Source organism: Fusarium fujikuroi, chromosome FFUJ_chr11, assembly GCF_900079805.1.
Source record: "Fusarium fujikuroi IMI 58289 draft genome, chromosome FFUJ_chr11".
Lineage (NCBI taxonomy): Eukaryota > Fungi > Ascomycota > Sordariomycetes > Hypocreales > Nectriaceae > Fusarium > Fusarium fujikuroi.
In genome coordinates this window covers 2,283,062-2,295,934 of record NC_036632.1, presented here as the reverse complement: position 1 = coordinate 2,295,934, position 12,873 = coordinate 2,283,062, and the positions used below count along the sequence as shown (strand labels likewise).

The following is a 12,873-nucleotide window of genomic DNA, read 5'->3' as shown; positions in this document are numbered from 1 at the left end:
ATCGGACTAACTATTAACCGAATGGCCGGTCCCCTTTTTCAAGCAGCATCATTTAGCATCATTTAACCATCAATCAATCAGCATCTATCCAACAATGCATCGTCAATATTGGACCAGCCATGCTATTCGCGATAGCTCAAATATTTCGCATAAGTTGAGTGTCACTCTTTGGCCTCTTTGGTAGTTTTTGGAATCGACTCCTGCAGCTTCCATATTTCTCGACTACTCAAATATTAGCAAACCAAAATCAAAACAACGATACCAAGAATAAGATCCATACCCCAGAACTGATTAAATCGGATACGGACACGAGCGCCCCCGATCTAAGCAACCAATTCGCCGTCATTACAGCCTTTTGAGATAATAAGTAAGGGGTAAGTTATTCTTAGGAGTTGCTATCATAATTAAAGTACTTCTTTAATTTGAAGCGCACGCCCTGATAATCAGATAACCTTATTTACTAATATTCTCTTTGTGGTCATGGTCAAGCTTGTCAGATTTAACAACCTCGTCTCCAAATGCCCCAGCAATCTCTTCCAGGGTCAATTGATTTGTTTCAGGTAGCCAAACCCAGTAGACAACAGCGGCAGCCAGGTTTAGAGCGATGAAGACAAAGTAGAACTGCCAGGCAGTAGCCTCAAATGCGTATGGGGTAATCTGGGAAAGCCAAATATTTGTCACAGACATGGAAAAGACAGCGAAGGCATTGCCATTCCCGCGGAGATGCTGTGGGAAGATCTCAGAGACAACAACCCACACGGTGCTGTTGAAGAAGATCGCATAGCAGGCCGAGTATAGGAAAATGAACGCGACCCCAGCTGCGGCTCCAGCGAGATGGCTACCATCGCTGTAGAATCGGGACATGATGGTGAGGAGAACCAGGAAAGTTGTTAGAACAAGAGAACCAAGCCCTAAGTTCCAAGAAGTTAGATTTCCTGAGAGCAGAAAGTGGCGAGACCTTAATTTAGGAGCGCTTACACATTGTTCGCTTACGTGGCCACTTGTCAGATACAAACGCCATGTTAATGACCTGACCGATGACTCCCATAGAGCCATAACAGCCGCTTATAAGGAGAACCGTTCTTCCTTCGAATCCAAGGCCAGCATAGAACAGAGATTGGTAGTTTTGAATCACGCCTCCTATATATATAATGAGACTGATAATCCCGTTGACACAAGCAGGGTCTCAACATACCACCAGAGAGTTTAGTCATGTTGAGGATGAAACAGGCAAGCAAGAGTCGCTTGGCATAGCGGAGAGTGAAGAGTTCAACCCAGCTTGCACTCGTCCGTTGGGCTTGTTCCAGCGCAAGCTGCCCTCGGATCTCCAACATTTCACGTTGAATGAACTCCTCTCCTTTCTTGGCGTGGAGCATCGTAATGACTCTTTGTGCATCTTCGTGGCGCTCCTTTGCAACAACTTCGGAGTTAGTTAGTAATGAGGCCATGCGTCTGGTAGGTTGATTATCTGAACACTTACGCCACCGAGGGGAGTCGGGAAGAAAGACAGTAAGAACAAGGAGGAGAGCAGACGGAGGAATCTGCATAGCTAGAGGGACTCTCCACTGCACATCGCCCTTAGCATACGAGCCAGCATAGCCGATCCAGTTCGCAACGAGATAGCCAATGCCAGTGAGCAGACCTTTGAGTGCCACCAAGTAAGCTCGGTTCTCCGGGGGCGCGAGCTCGGCAATATAAACGGGTACAATGGTCAGTAAGGATCCAGTGGCAAGCCCGGCAATAATACGACCCGCAATCATCATTCCAACATTAACTGAAGCAGTTTGGATCGCAGTGCCGATAATGGCACAAAGAGTGGCAATCATAACAAGAATCTTGCGACCCCATCTGTCCATTATGGCACCAGAAGTCAGAGAGCCGATGCAGTTGCCGGCATAGTAAGTTGAGACGATGGCACCAGTAAGTTGGGGCCTGGCATCGAGAGAGCCGTACATGTATGTTTTGAAAGAGTCATGGGCGATGGTTGTCGCGACGATGCCTGTGTCAACACCATAGACAAGCCTAAATAGTGGAACGTGAGACATTAGCCGGCTGAGCCTAGAGCAAGGACTGATGGGATGGTCAAACGTACCCGCCGATCGCAATAACCAGGGAAGAGTATGTCGTAATGTCCATGCCTAACATCTTGACCTTTCAATGATGCCGATTGTTGCTTAAGGGGGCGAATGATATTCCTTGTCAAGTTGTTCTGTCTGTTGACGCCGACGGGTTTAAGCACCAGGAGCCTGGATATTTGTGGAACATGGGGTTGCTGATCCGGGGAAGAACGATGTCTTTTATGCGTACCTTATCCTTAGACTGTGGGGAAGTTAGATCAAGTCTTTTGTCCTGCATGACCCCGGATTGAGGGCGGGGTCGGATGTACATGCAGCGATGTCGCTTAGAAAGCTACGAGGTTGGCCTGGTGTAGAAGGCTGCATCTGTGAGTCGGCGGAACATAGCCGAAACGTCGGAGGAACATCACCGCGATGCTTGGGCCCCGAGAGAAACTGTCTATCATTACATTTCAGCAAAAAAAATACAGGAGAGGTTCATATGCTGTATAATATTACAAAGCGGTCTTCGCGGCTTAGGTTTGGGTGACTTGGCAAGTTGAGTTTGGCACAAAACCTCGATAGACAAAGGGCTAAGACAGACCAACAAAACCAAACTTTAACTACAAAATGAACACATAATTAAAAAAAAGAAGCTATCTTAAGCTTTTACCTGTTTCCTCCATATAGCCAAAACATCCTTACACAAAGCAAGTAAAGGAGTATTTAAAGACATGACCTTTAAAACAGACACCTCTACACCAACTTGCTGCATAAACCATTCTCTGACCCTGACAGCCACAAGTGAATCAATACCAATACTAGCAACAGGGACATTGGTGTCAAGCTCCTCTACCTTCATATGCAACATTCCACATAATGCCGATGTAAAGCCACCAAGGAGGAGGTCGAGGCAAGCATCTGGATCAGCAACAGATGAAGCAAGCTGGATTTTGAGAGATGCACTGCTGCCTTCTTTGGTAGTTTCATCATTGCTGTCGTCCTCGGACTGGAGGTAATGCCATAATCGCGGTTGTTCTCGCCATGTGTAGGTCCGGATATCACCACGAATACCTGTAATGAGATCATGCCGGTCGCCCGCAATAACCTCAGCCAACATATCGTGTAGATCGGTTTCACTGACAGGAGACATAAGCCAATACAATGAGTCTTCAAGCATCTTGCGCTTCTCATGTCGCTGAACATAGCCCAGTCCACTGACACCTCCGATGTGGACAACACAGCCGGGGTAACCACGTTGTCGCATGTTGCTAGCTGTGCCTTGCATAAACCAATTCGATGAGCCATATGCAGTCTGGCCCGCGTTTCCAGCAACCGCAACTGCAGAAGAGAGGAAGACAACGAAGTCTAGCTGCTCTGGTGCGACTTCTCTGTCAAGGAGCGCAACAAGGTTCTGCGTTCCTCTGACCTTGGGGCCCATGACAGCTGAAAAGTCCGACCACGGCTGGTCTGCAAATAGTTGATCTCGCATTAGCATCGCGCCGTTCATTATACCGCCAACAGGGGGCATCGATACATGAATCTCGGTCCACGCAGCTGATAGTGAGCCTTCGTCGCAGATATCAATAGCCATGAAGCGTAAAGTAGCACCATGAGTTGCGACAACATGATCCACCACCGGTTGAAGAACAACAGGGTTTCGAGACGCCAGCACAACATGGCGAGCCCCGCTATCAAACATCCACAATGTAATTGATATACCGAAATCACCGGCGAGGCCAAGGAGAAGATAGGTCTTGTCACTGGAGAAAATACCATCGTGATTTGGCGGAAGGAGCTTGGCCGTGATGGTTGTCGTCGTCGTTCTGTCGAGGACGCTTGTTGGCAAGATGGATGATGGGGACTTCTTGGAGATATGTTCAACGGGGATAACGGCTCCTTCTACTAAATTCTTAGAAACAAGAGTGCCACTGCTGAGATTCCACTTCAGAAGGTCAACGAACATGGCCTTGCTGAGCCGGTTGAAGACGACTCCGTCGAAACTGTTCAATGACAAAACTGGCAGCTCAATGCGAATACTAGGCCAGATGCTGTGAACTAAGCCGACCAAGTTGTGATCCTGCTGCGAATCTTCCAAGCAAACGAATGCCGCAATGTCTTTCGGCTTTATCAGAACAAGGTCACGCTCGGTAGCGAAAGGATGGAGGAAGTTGGAGTTCCCTGTGACTATCTCTCGATCAGATGTTGTGTTGAACAACTGGATATCATCACGTCGTGAGGCCGCAAGATCTAGTCCTTTTTGCAGCCACGCAGGTGCGACATGAATCCAAACGTGACCCGAAAGGCCAAGAAGAGTAGCCTCGGCAATTGCCGATGTTATCAGGGATTGTAGCTGATGAGGGTACAGGACACCTCCATTGCCTTTCTCGTACTGCCAAAGAATCTCAAACGAGTCCTCGTCTGAGAGGGTAAGTGATGCTTCGCCTGCAACAATCCTGGAGATACAGAGCTGCTTTATATTCTCTTCACCTTGGAAACGGAAGCCATGCACAGAAGAGGCTAGCATTTCCAGATTCCTGGCTGGAGTATGTCCATAAGGCCGTGCAATTGCAAGGATCCCACGCTCATCGAGCGCTGCAAAAGGATTCGTTGTAGAAGTTTCCACGTACACGTCTTTGTATCTCGTATCGGCGAGCTCGTTGAGGCCGTCAACTGGCCAGATTCTTGGAATATAAATGGCGCTGTCTTTCAATATCAACTCTGGCTCCATTGTAAAGAGTATGTCCTTATCATCTGGGCTACTACCACAAAGATTGAGTAATAGCTTGCAAATGATGTCAGGATCTACAGTGTGTGACTCCTGCTCAATGTCCAAGATTTGAAGCTTCATAGTAGACGACTCTAGGCGTGCAGATCGTCCCCATCCAAGCACCATAGTATTCACAGGCTTAGCTCCACCTCTGGCACCCTCTGTAACCCTGAGGAGGACGCTCGCTTGGCGCATTATCTCTTGCAGACCCTTAAAGCGTAGCTCGCTCATCTCCTGGAAGACTGGGGTATCGAGATCACAGAGATTCAGAATAATGGCCTCTGGGGCAACGTTGATGTTTTCAAGGCCCGAGACCTTCCGCACTGTAGCAAATGAGGCAAGCCTGTCTTCTAGTTAAGAAGCGAGGTTTTCAACAATCGTGCTAGGCGATGGATCTAGTACCAGCAAGATTTCTGGATCAATCTTCTGCGTCGCAGTAATTGGATCACGCACAGCAAGAACAACATCGTCAACAGCTTGCGAGAGCATAACACTGCAAAAATGCTGCGTGTAGGTGACATCAACGCCCGAGAATCCGTTCACTTTCAGCAAAGCATCGCATTCGGAGACCTTAATGATCTGTGGCTGTGAATCGTCCTTCTCCAGCCAGGTTCTTGGGAGCAGGGACTGAACGAAGCGAACAGGAAGATATTCGTTGGTCAGAGCTACAAGGAGAAGGAATCCGCCCGGGCGCAGCAGCTTTCTCGCATTGATCACCGTTTCTTGGCTGACTTTGGTAGAGTATGAAGTTGTGGCGATGACCAGATCGTATGATGCTTCGACAAACCCTTGCTGAACTGGGCCTTGTCAATGTCAAGAAGCTTGAAGATGAGCTTCGAGTCATTATCAGAAGGCTCAACAGTATTGGTAACTGTGTAAGATGTGTGGCGGCGCTTGCCTGCAGCATTAATCAACGCGTCTCGTAAGCCAGAGCCGAACCCAGCACCAACTTCGATCATCTTCATAGCTGGATAACGATGGCATATTTGTGAAACAAGGGCAGCTGCATCAGCAGTGGTTTCTCGGAAGCCAAAGATGTCGGCGTAAAACCTGTGAAGCGCGTTTTCTTGCTCAGCTACTTTGACACCTGCAGTGAGACCACGGGTGATGGATGTTAGGTTACGTCCAAGACGCTCCAAGAGTACGACGTCGGCTAAGTTCACGACCTTGAGTCTCTCAGCCTCTTTGTTCAACTCTGCTTCACTGCCATCAAGCCACTCCTTGTTGGCCTCGTGCTCCCCAGCGCTCACGCTGGGGAGGAGAACTTTCTGTACCCATGTCAAAAAGTTCTTGCGGGCTTTTCCCATGAGCATGATCTCAAACGGCTTAAGCTCTTTGAGAACCTTCTGACAGTAGAATAGAACCAGGCGCATGGCCAAACTGCTGATTTGCGTCCTATTGTCTGAGACGACTGACTTCCGATCAGGTTCAATGCCACACAAAGCGTCGCGTTCCCAGATATCTTGATGATAGGTTTCTCGGCTTGATCTGAGAGAGCCGGGTAGATTCAATAAGTGCACTCCGCGGATCTGAACATGTGTCTTGTTACTTTCAGGATTGAAGACATTGATATCACCGCTGATACGGCTGGCATCGCCGTGAGTGACAAAGGAATCTGCCAACAGTTCTGTAGAGCCATCGCCGTCTTCGGTAGGAACGGCCATGCTAACCCGAATGCTGTCAATGCGACTTGGGAGGTAGGCTGAACGTTGCCGTCTGTCTCCTGGGCAGGAATAACCAGCCAGCAGCCCACGGATACCCGTATCCAAGGCCGCAGGGTTGACATCGGAACGGGTCAATGAGTTCGCCACGTTCCATCCCGCAGGCATACTAACAACAGCGTGATGCAAACGGCGAAGCATTTTAGGTGTCTGGAAATGCTCCTTGTAACCATGGCCCAAGACAGCCAGAGTGTCATAGAGCTCTTCGACGTCAAGTGGAATCAAGGGCAGAATTGGCTCAGATCTGGCGGGCAGGATATTATCTCTGGGAGCACCAAGCTCAATATGCAAGAAGCCTTCAACATGGGATTCGGCTTGAAATGGTATATCTCCAAGATTCTGGCCATGTTCGAAATCAACCGGGTTGCTGTAACAAGACCAGCTTGCCGTAATCGCACCGTCTGATTGGCTTGTAATGCGTACCGCAAAGAGAATCTCAGTTCCAGGAGAGTCAGCTTTGAGGCTCAGAGCACGAAAGACGTCGATGTCATGTAGCTCAACAAGTTGAATCTCCTGCGCTGGGGAGACAAGCCTAATGGCTGCCTCATAGGCCATTGTGACATAGCACGTTGCTGGAAACAAGTACTCATCTTGAATAGTGTGTCCAAATAACCAGGGAATCTCTTCAAGACGAAGGACCTGTTTCCAGTGAACCTCACGCTGCTTCCCGCTACCAAAGGTAGAGGCAGAGCCTAGGAGCTGATGACCCTTCTGGTTCTGTGTACGTACAATCGCGGAGTGACGAGATTTTTTCCAGTATACAGTATCATGGTCGAATGGATAAGATGGTAGGTCCTTGAGAAGACCTAGCCTGTTGTTCTTTCCACCCAGAGAAAAGGCTCGCTCAATGCCGTTGAAACTAACGATGGACCGTCTACTCTGGAGTGAAAATGTTTTCCACAAGAGCCCCAAAGCACCAAAGAAAGATTCCCCGTCGTGCTGACCGCGCTTAAGCACACCCGAGTACAGAAGGCCAATGCCCGTCATATTATTGATGGTCTCAGTAGCAGGGCCTTTTAGAGCAGGGTGAGGTCCAACCTCCAGCGCAAAGTCAAACACATAACTTTCGTTAACAGCTCTCTGGACAGCTTGACTAAAAAGAACTGTATTGGTCATGTTGTCAACCCAGTATTGGCCCTTCAGTGACTCAGCGTCCTTGCCACTAAACGAGCGACTGCGTCCATTGGATTCCCACACGCTCGAATACCAGACAACATTGTTTCCGGGCTTTGTGTTAATCTTGATGCCTTTTGAAGCGAGTCGAGATATGGCTGGGCGACTGGCTGCATGTGATGCGAGTGATAGGCCGTATCGACCTGCAAGACCCTCGCAAATGTGCCAGCAGCGTCAAGCCTCTCTTTGGCAGAGTCAATAGCCGAAGCGTCACCCGCAAGAGTGCAACTGCGAGCCGAGTTACTGGAAGCAATTTTTATCGTTCCTCTCGACTCCGCGCAGAAGCCAGCAGCTTGGTCATTAGACATGCCCACGGCCATCATCTTGCCGCTGCATCCGTCAGGTCCTTGAGCCCTCTTCGAGTGGAGGCTGCGGAAGTAGGCAATGCGAATAGCGTCGTGCGTATTGAGGTAACCAGCCGTATATGCAGCAGCAATTTCACCGGATGAATGGCCCATAACGCCCAAGAACTGTACCCCAGCCGGAGACAGCATGTCGACAAGGGCCACTTGAACAGCTGTACATATCGGCTGTGATACAGCTGCTTCACCTATGTGTGACGTCGCAGGAAGGGCACGGAGTTCTTCAATGAGAGACCACGATGGACGTCCGTCTTTGACAGACAGTTCGTCAAGACTGTCCTGCATACGCGAGAAAGCGCTGCGGAAAACAGTTGACGATTCATAAAGTTTTGCACCCATGGTAGCCCACTGAGCACCTTGACCTGTGAAGACACCAAGGATGCGTGGGGGCATATTCTCCGGGATGCTGGTGGTGCGAGAGGTCTTGTTTAGAACCGCTGCCTTGAGCTTTTCGGTGAGCTGCTGTGCACTTGTCGCCGAGAAGGCTGCGCGGAAGCTGAAGTTGGCACGATGGAAGAGGGTATATGACAGACGCCACAGATCCGTCTCAGGGTTGCTTTCCAAGTAATGGCAGAGTTGCGACGCCCTCGAAGCCAAGGACTGCGCTGAGTTTGCAGATAGCACAAATGGACCACCTTCACTCTTCGAATGAGTGTCTGCCTTTGCACATTTGGAGCATTTCGGCAGAGGCTGGCCTGGTGATGGCTTCTGAGAGGTGGCGTCTCGAAGACACCGGACTTTCTGCTGCCGGCAGCGCTCGCATGATTGGCGGTGAGACATCGAGCCGAACATGTGGGTGCCAGACGGACGTGTCGGCATCGCATGGTGGCTCCACGGGGTACTTCCCGGGCATTCTCTTTATATCATGTGCGAACTAATCATTAATTGCCAGGATCCTCTTGTCTCTTGTCTCTGGCCCAAAAAGTAAGATGTCATACATTATCTGTAGAAGTAGTCAGATTGAGGCAATCGTATGCTCTGATTGTGCCATTATGCAGTCAGGATTATGTGTGAACAGAGCGAGGAGTGTTACACAGGATAAGACTATGCACTTTTTTGTCTCCAAGACTCGACATGAGGCCCCATTGTGAGGTGATGCCAAGTCCTAGCCTCGTAATCCAATTCTGAAGGAACGGTGCCTCCCATCGATCGAAAGTGCCATTTCACGCAAATCCCTAGATGCGACGTTGCTTATCTTCATCTTGTCACACGGGACACGGGTGCATGTTCCCCGACCGTTCAAAAGCCACGCAATAGATCGTTCCTTTTCCATTGGATCCGGCGGGAGTTTGCTTGTGACGAGATAACGCACCAGCGCCAGTTAGGCAAGGGTGGTGCTTACGCGTAGGTGCTGATATCACTATCGCTGTGAGAAAACGTGAGATTAGGATGCATTAATCCCGGACCGTGCCGATACTAACACCCGCGAACCTGACGCTTATCCAGCACCTCACAGGCGATGGGCCAAGGGGTGCAAATCGCATGATGTTTGGTGTCAGCGCTTACCAAAAGTAGCGATAGCCAGTACTGTGCGGCATACCAATGAGCATATTTGGAGTAGTTTATTTGCTCCTCGGGATCCGAAATAATTATTATCAAGAAGACCTTGCAAAGGTGTCACTAGAGGTTCTTGAATCAATAGAGCCATATAGCTATAAGAGGTTTGTATCGCCTGTTTCTCAGCTTCTCCCGCAGCTTGTGTAAAACAAGAATAGAAGACATGTAATTGCCAGCGATATATAGACCAAGCAGAAAACATATCAATAGTTGACGTCCTTCTTTCCGTTTGCTCCGGTGCAAAATGTCTAACACCCTGTGCCAATAAAACGGCTGAATCGGATAAGATCCGTCAACATGATTTATCCCATGCATCAAATAGGTAACATGTAGCATCACTGCAGCATGCAGAGTGATGAACTTGGCCTTGCTTCTCTCTAGCTGTCACAGCCGAATCATGTCTAAGAAAACTAAATCGTAGAGTCTCTGGGCCTCAAACCTAGGCACGGTGGGTAGCCCTATGTTAACCTTACTGAGAGAATTTCAGCAAATATAAGCGGCACTGCAGTCTGGTGACACACGAGCAATATAGACTTAGGCACAGTGTAGCTAGGCTCGACAAATTGAGTAAAAGTAGAAGATTCTGATGCTGAAAGAGCCGTATCGAATTGGGTTAGATCAGAATATGCTGTGCAGATACCCTAGATTAAGCTCAAGTAGCTAGAAGACTCCATTCACGCCTCTGTCGCCGAGTGTTCCTTGAAGGTCCCGAGATACGGCTGACGGGAGATAGTGCCGATCGGGGCCCAAGTTTCCTATCGTAGTGACCTTTAACCTCCTAACCTTATCACAATTAACACCAAGATTCCAAACCAGGGCTAGCTTCACCCCATAATGTGGTGAAAAGCATGACTGCACCGAGGAAACATCTTTGTGAGTAGCCGGATCACCTGTTGACCCTGCACTTTACATGTTACTGTTGCATTGGATCCAGTTGGGGTTTCTAGAGTCTAATAAGTTTTTGAGTGTCCCATGAGTTTTCCATGAAAGATAGAATATTACTGTCCCACTTTGATATACATGTTACTAGATACGGGACTTCATCCCGAGACTACCCCACATCGTGAAAGAAATCAGCGCAGTCATTTGTTCGCTAATATTTGCGGCTCTGGGATCCGAGAGCCTCCCGACACCCCGTCGGTTAGGTCTTCCAGACCAGTCTTCTCACTCACTTGAAGCATGCCGGTCGAATCTGCTAAAGAGGCTACGGCTTGTCGAAGTTCCCTCTATTGTCTTCTTCTAAAATCTATGTATAAATCTCCGCCCCGCCTTCCAACGTCCAGCTTATCTGACCTCAGCATAATACTACAGTTTCTCTAATATTATCCCACACTATATCTAAACTGTGCGACGCCCCCTTGGCATTACAGATATGTCCGTGCCAGAATCACGCATATTACGCGGCATCCCTTATGTCACCGGCGCCGCCTCAGCCACACTGCTGTCAGCTGATGTTGAACTAAGTTTCTGGGGCGGCGTTGACCTAAAGACGGGTGAGATCATTGATCGGTTCCATCCGCTGAGCGGTTGTTGGCTGAAAGATACCATCTTGGCAATACCTGGAGGCAGAGGATCATGCGGCGGCAGCGTCATCATGATGGAGCTGATTCTGAATGGCTTGGGGCCCAAGGCACTCATCTTCCAGCGTCGCGAGGAGATCATCACACTCGGAGTCATGGTTGCCGAAGAATTATTCAACAAAACGGCCGCCGTGGTTACGCTGAACCCAGTAGATTTTCGTCAAGTTCTGGACTGGAATGGGAAGACCGTTCACGTCCTGGGGGGACAAGTCTCGGATGCCCCCTTGAATGACAGTACGGCCAATAAAGCTGTAGAGCCTGCTATCGACGTCAGTACTCTCGAAACCCGACTTAGTGATACCGATCGAGCGATGCTAAATGGAGCCAACGGCGAAGCGGCTAGGATCTCGCTGAAAATCATTATCCGAATGGCCGATATGATAGGAGCCCCAGAGCTGATGGATGTCAGCCAGGCTCATGCAGATGCTGCCTGGTATGGCCCAGGTTCGGTTGCTTTTGGACAAAGACTTCGTGCCTGGGGTGGCCGATTCCTAGTCCCTACAACTATCAATTCTCTGAATGTCGATCAAAAACGCTGGCGGGCTCTCGGGGTGAACGCAGAGTTCGGATCAGCTTGTGATGAGTTAGCTAAGGCCTTTGTCGATATGGGTGGCAAGATTTCATTCACCTGCGCGCCATACTTACTTGAGACTGCCCCTAAGCTCGGTGATCTAATCGCTTGGGGTGAGTCAAATGCCGTTATCTACGCAAACAGTGTGCTTGGCGCGAGGACACTCAAAAACCCTAATATGTTGGAGGCTCTGATTGCCTTGACTGGTCGTGCACCCAAGGCAGGGGTCTATGTGGACGAAAATCGCCTTGCCTCTGTCTGGCTCAGAGTAACACCCCCGAGAGGGATCGATGACTCCTTCTGGCCTATTTTGGGCTACGCTCTCGGGGCCATTGTAATGACTCGCATTCCAGTCATCACTGGACTGGAAAATCTGAAGCCGAACAATGACAACTTCAAGGCGTTCTCGGCCGCATTTGCTACATCTTCCAGTGCTCCCATGTTCCACATGGTCAACCTAACCCCAGAAGCTCCCACCCTCGAGGCGGTGTGCCCGCATGGTGTGATCCCCGAGGCTATTGATGTGGACTGGAAGCATCTCGAGGCAATCTGGGATGAGTTCAATCATGGCTCTAAGCCGCGAGAAATCGACCTTATCTCCTTTGGCAATCCGCACTTCTCCTTCCGGGAGATCAAAGAGGTGTCGAAGCTTTGCCAGGGAAGAATCAGGAAAGGGGATGTTGCCGTGATAGTCACCTGTGGTCGTGCTCAGTACAGTCTTGCCTCGCAGGCGGGTTACATCGAGGAGCTTGAGAAGTTCGGGATCCAATTCCTCCAGGACACTTGCTGGTGCTCTATCGAGGAACCGGTAATTCGGAAGGATACTCGGACGATCATGACTAACTCTGGCAAGTATATTCACTACGGGCCTGGATTGACAGGCAGGCAATTTGCGTTTGGCAATTTAGAAATGTGTATAGAAGCAGCATGTACTGGGAAAACTACTGGGGACCCGCCTTTATGGTTACTAAAAGCCAGATGTAGCTAATGGGGTCTATCAACTCAAAATAACACTCTTATTAAATTAGTTCAGGCAGTATACCAGCTACCCATATAATTGCTTCTCCCTCCCCTCTAGGTTGAGT

General features: G+C 49.3%; 3 protein-coding genes; 1 reads left to right on the top strand and 2 right to left on the bottom strand.

The window, feature by feature from the left end:
- Positions 1 to 453: 453 nt before the first annotated feature.
- FFUJ_12091 (related to sugar transport protein STP1) lies at positions 454 to 2,145 on the bottom strand (the record flags this gene model as incomplete). XM_023571064.1 has 5 exons in its annotated part: positions 454 to 911; positions 979 to 1,140; positions 1,196 to 1,420; positions 1,481 to 2,022; positions 2,093 to 2,145. 5 exons carry the CDS (start codon positions 2,143 to 2,145, stop codon positions 454 to 456), a joined length of 1,440 nt encoding a protein of 479 aa, XP_023438075.1.
- A 570-nt stretch (positions 2,146 to 2,715) lies between these two features.
- On the bottom strand, positions 2,716 to 8,872 carry FFUJ_12090 (probable polyketide synthase; the record flags this gene model as incomplete). XM_023571063.1 has 4 exons in its annotated part: positions 2,716 to 5,139; positions 5,227 to 5,489; positions 5,612 to 7,719; positions 7,743 to 8,872. The coding sequence occupies 4 exons, from the start codon at positions 8,870 to 8,872 to the stop codon at positions 2,716 to 2,718; spliced, it is 5,925 nt and encodes a 1,974-aa protein (XP_023438074.1).
- A 2,137-nt stretch (positions 8,873 to 11,009) lies between these two features.
- On the top strand, positions 11,010 to 12,776 carry FFUJ_12089 (uncharacterized protein; the record flags this gene model as incomplete). The annotated part of the gene is made up of 1 exon (XM_023571061.1): positions 11,010 to 12,776. One exon carries the CDS (start codon positions 11,010 to 11,012, stop codon positions 12,774 to 12,776), a length of 1,767 nt encoding a protein of 588 aa, XP_023438073.1.
- Between the last annotated feature and the right edge of the window lie 97 nt (positions 12,777 to 12,873).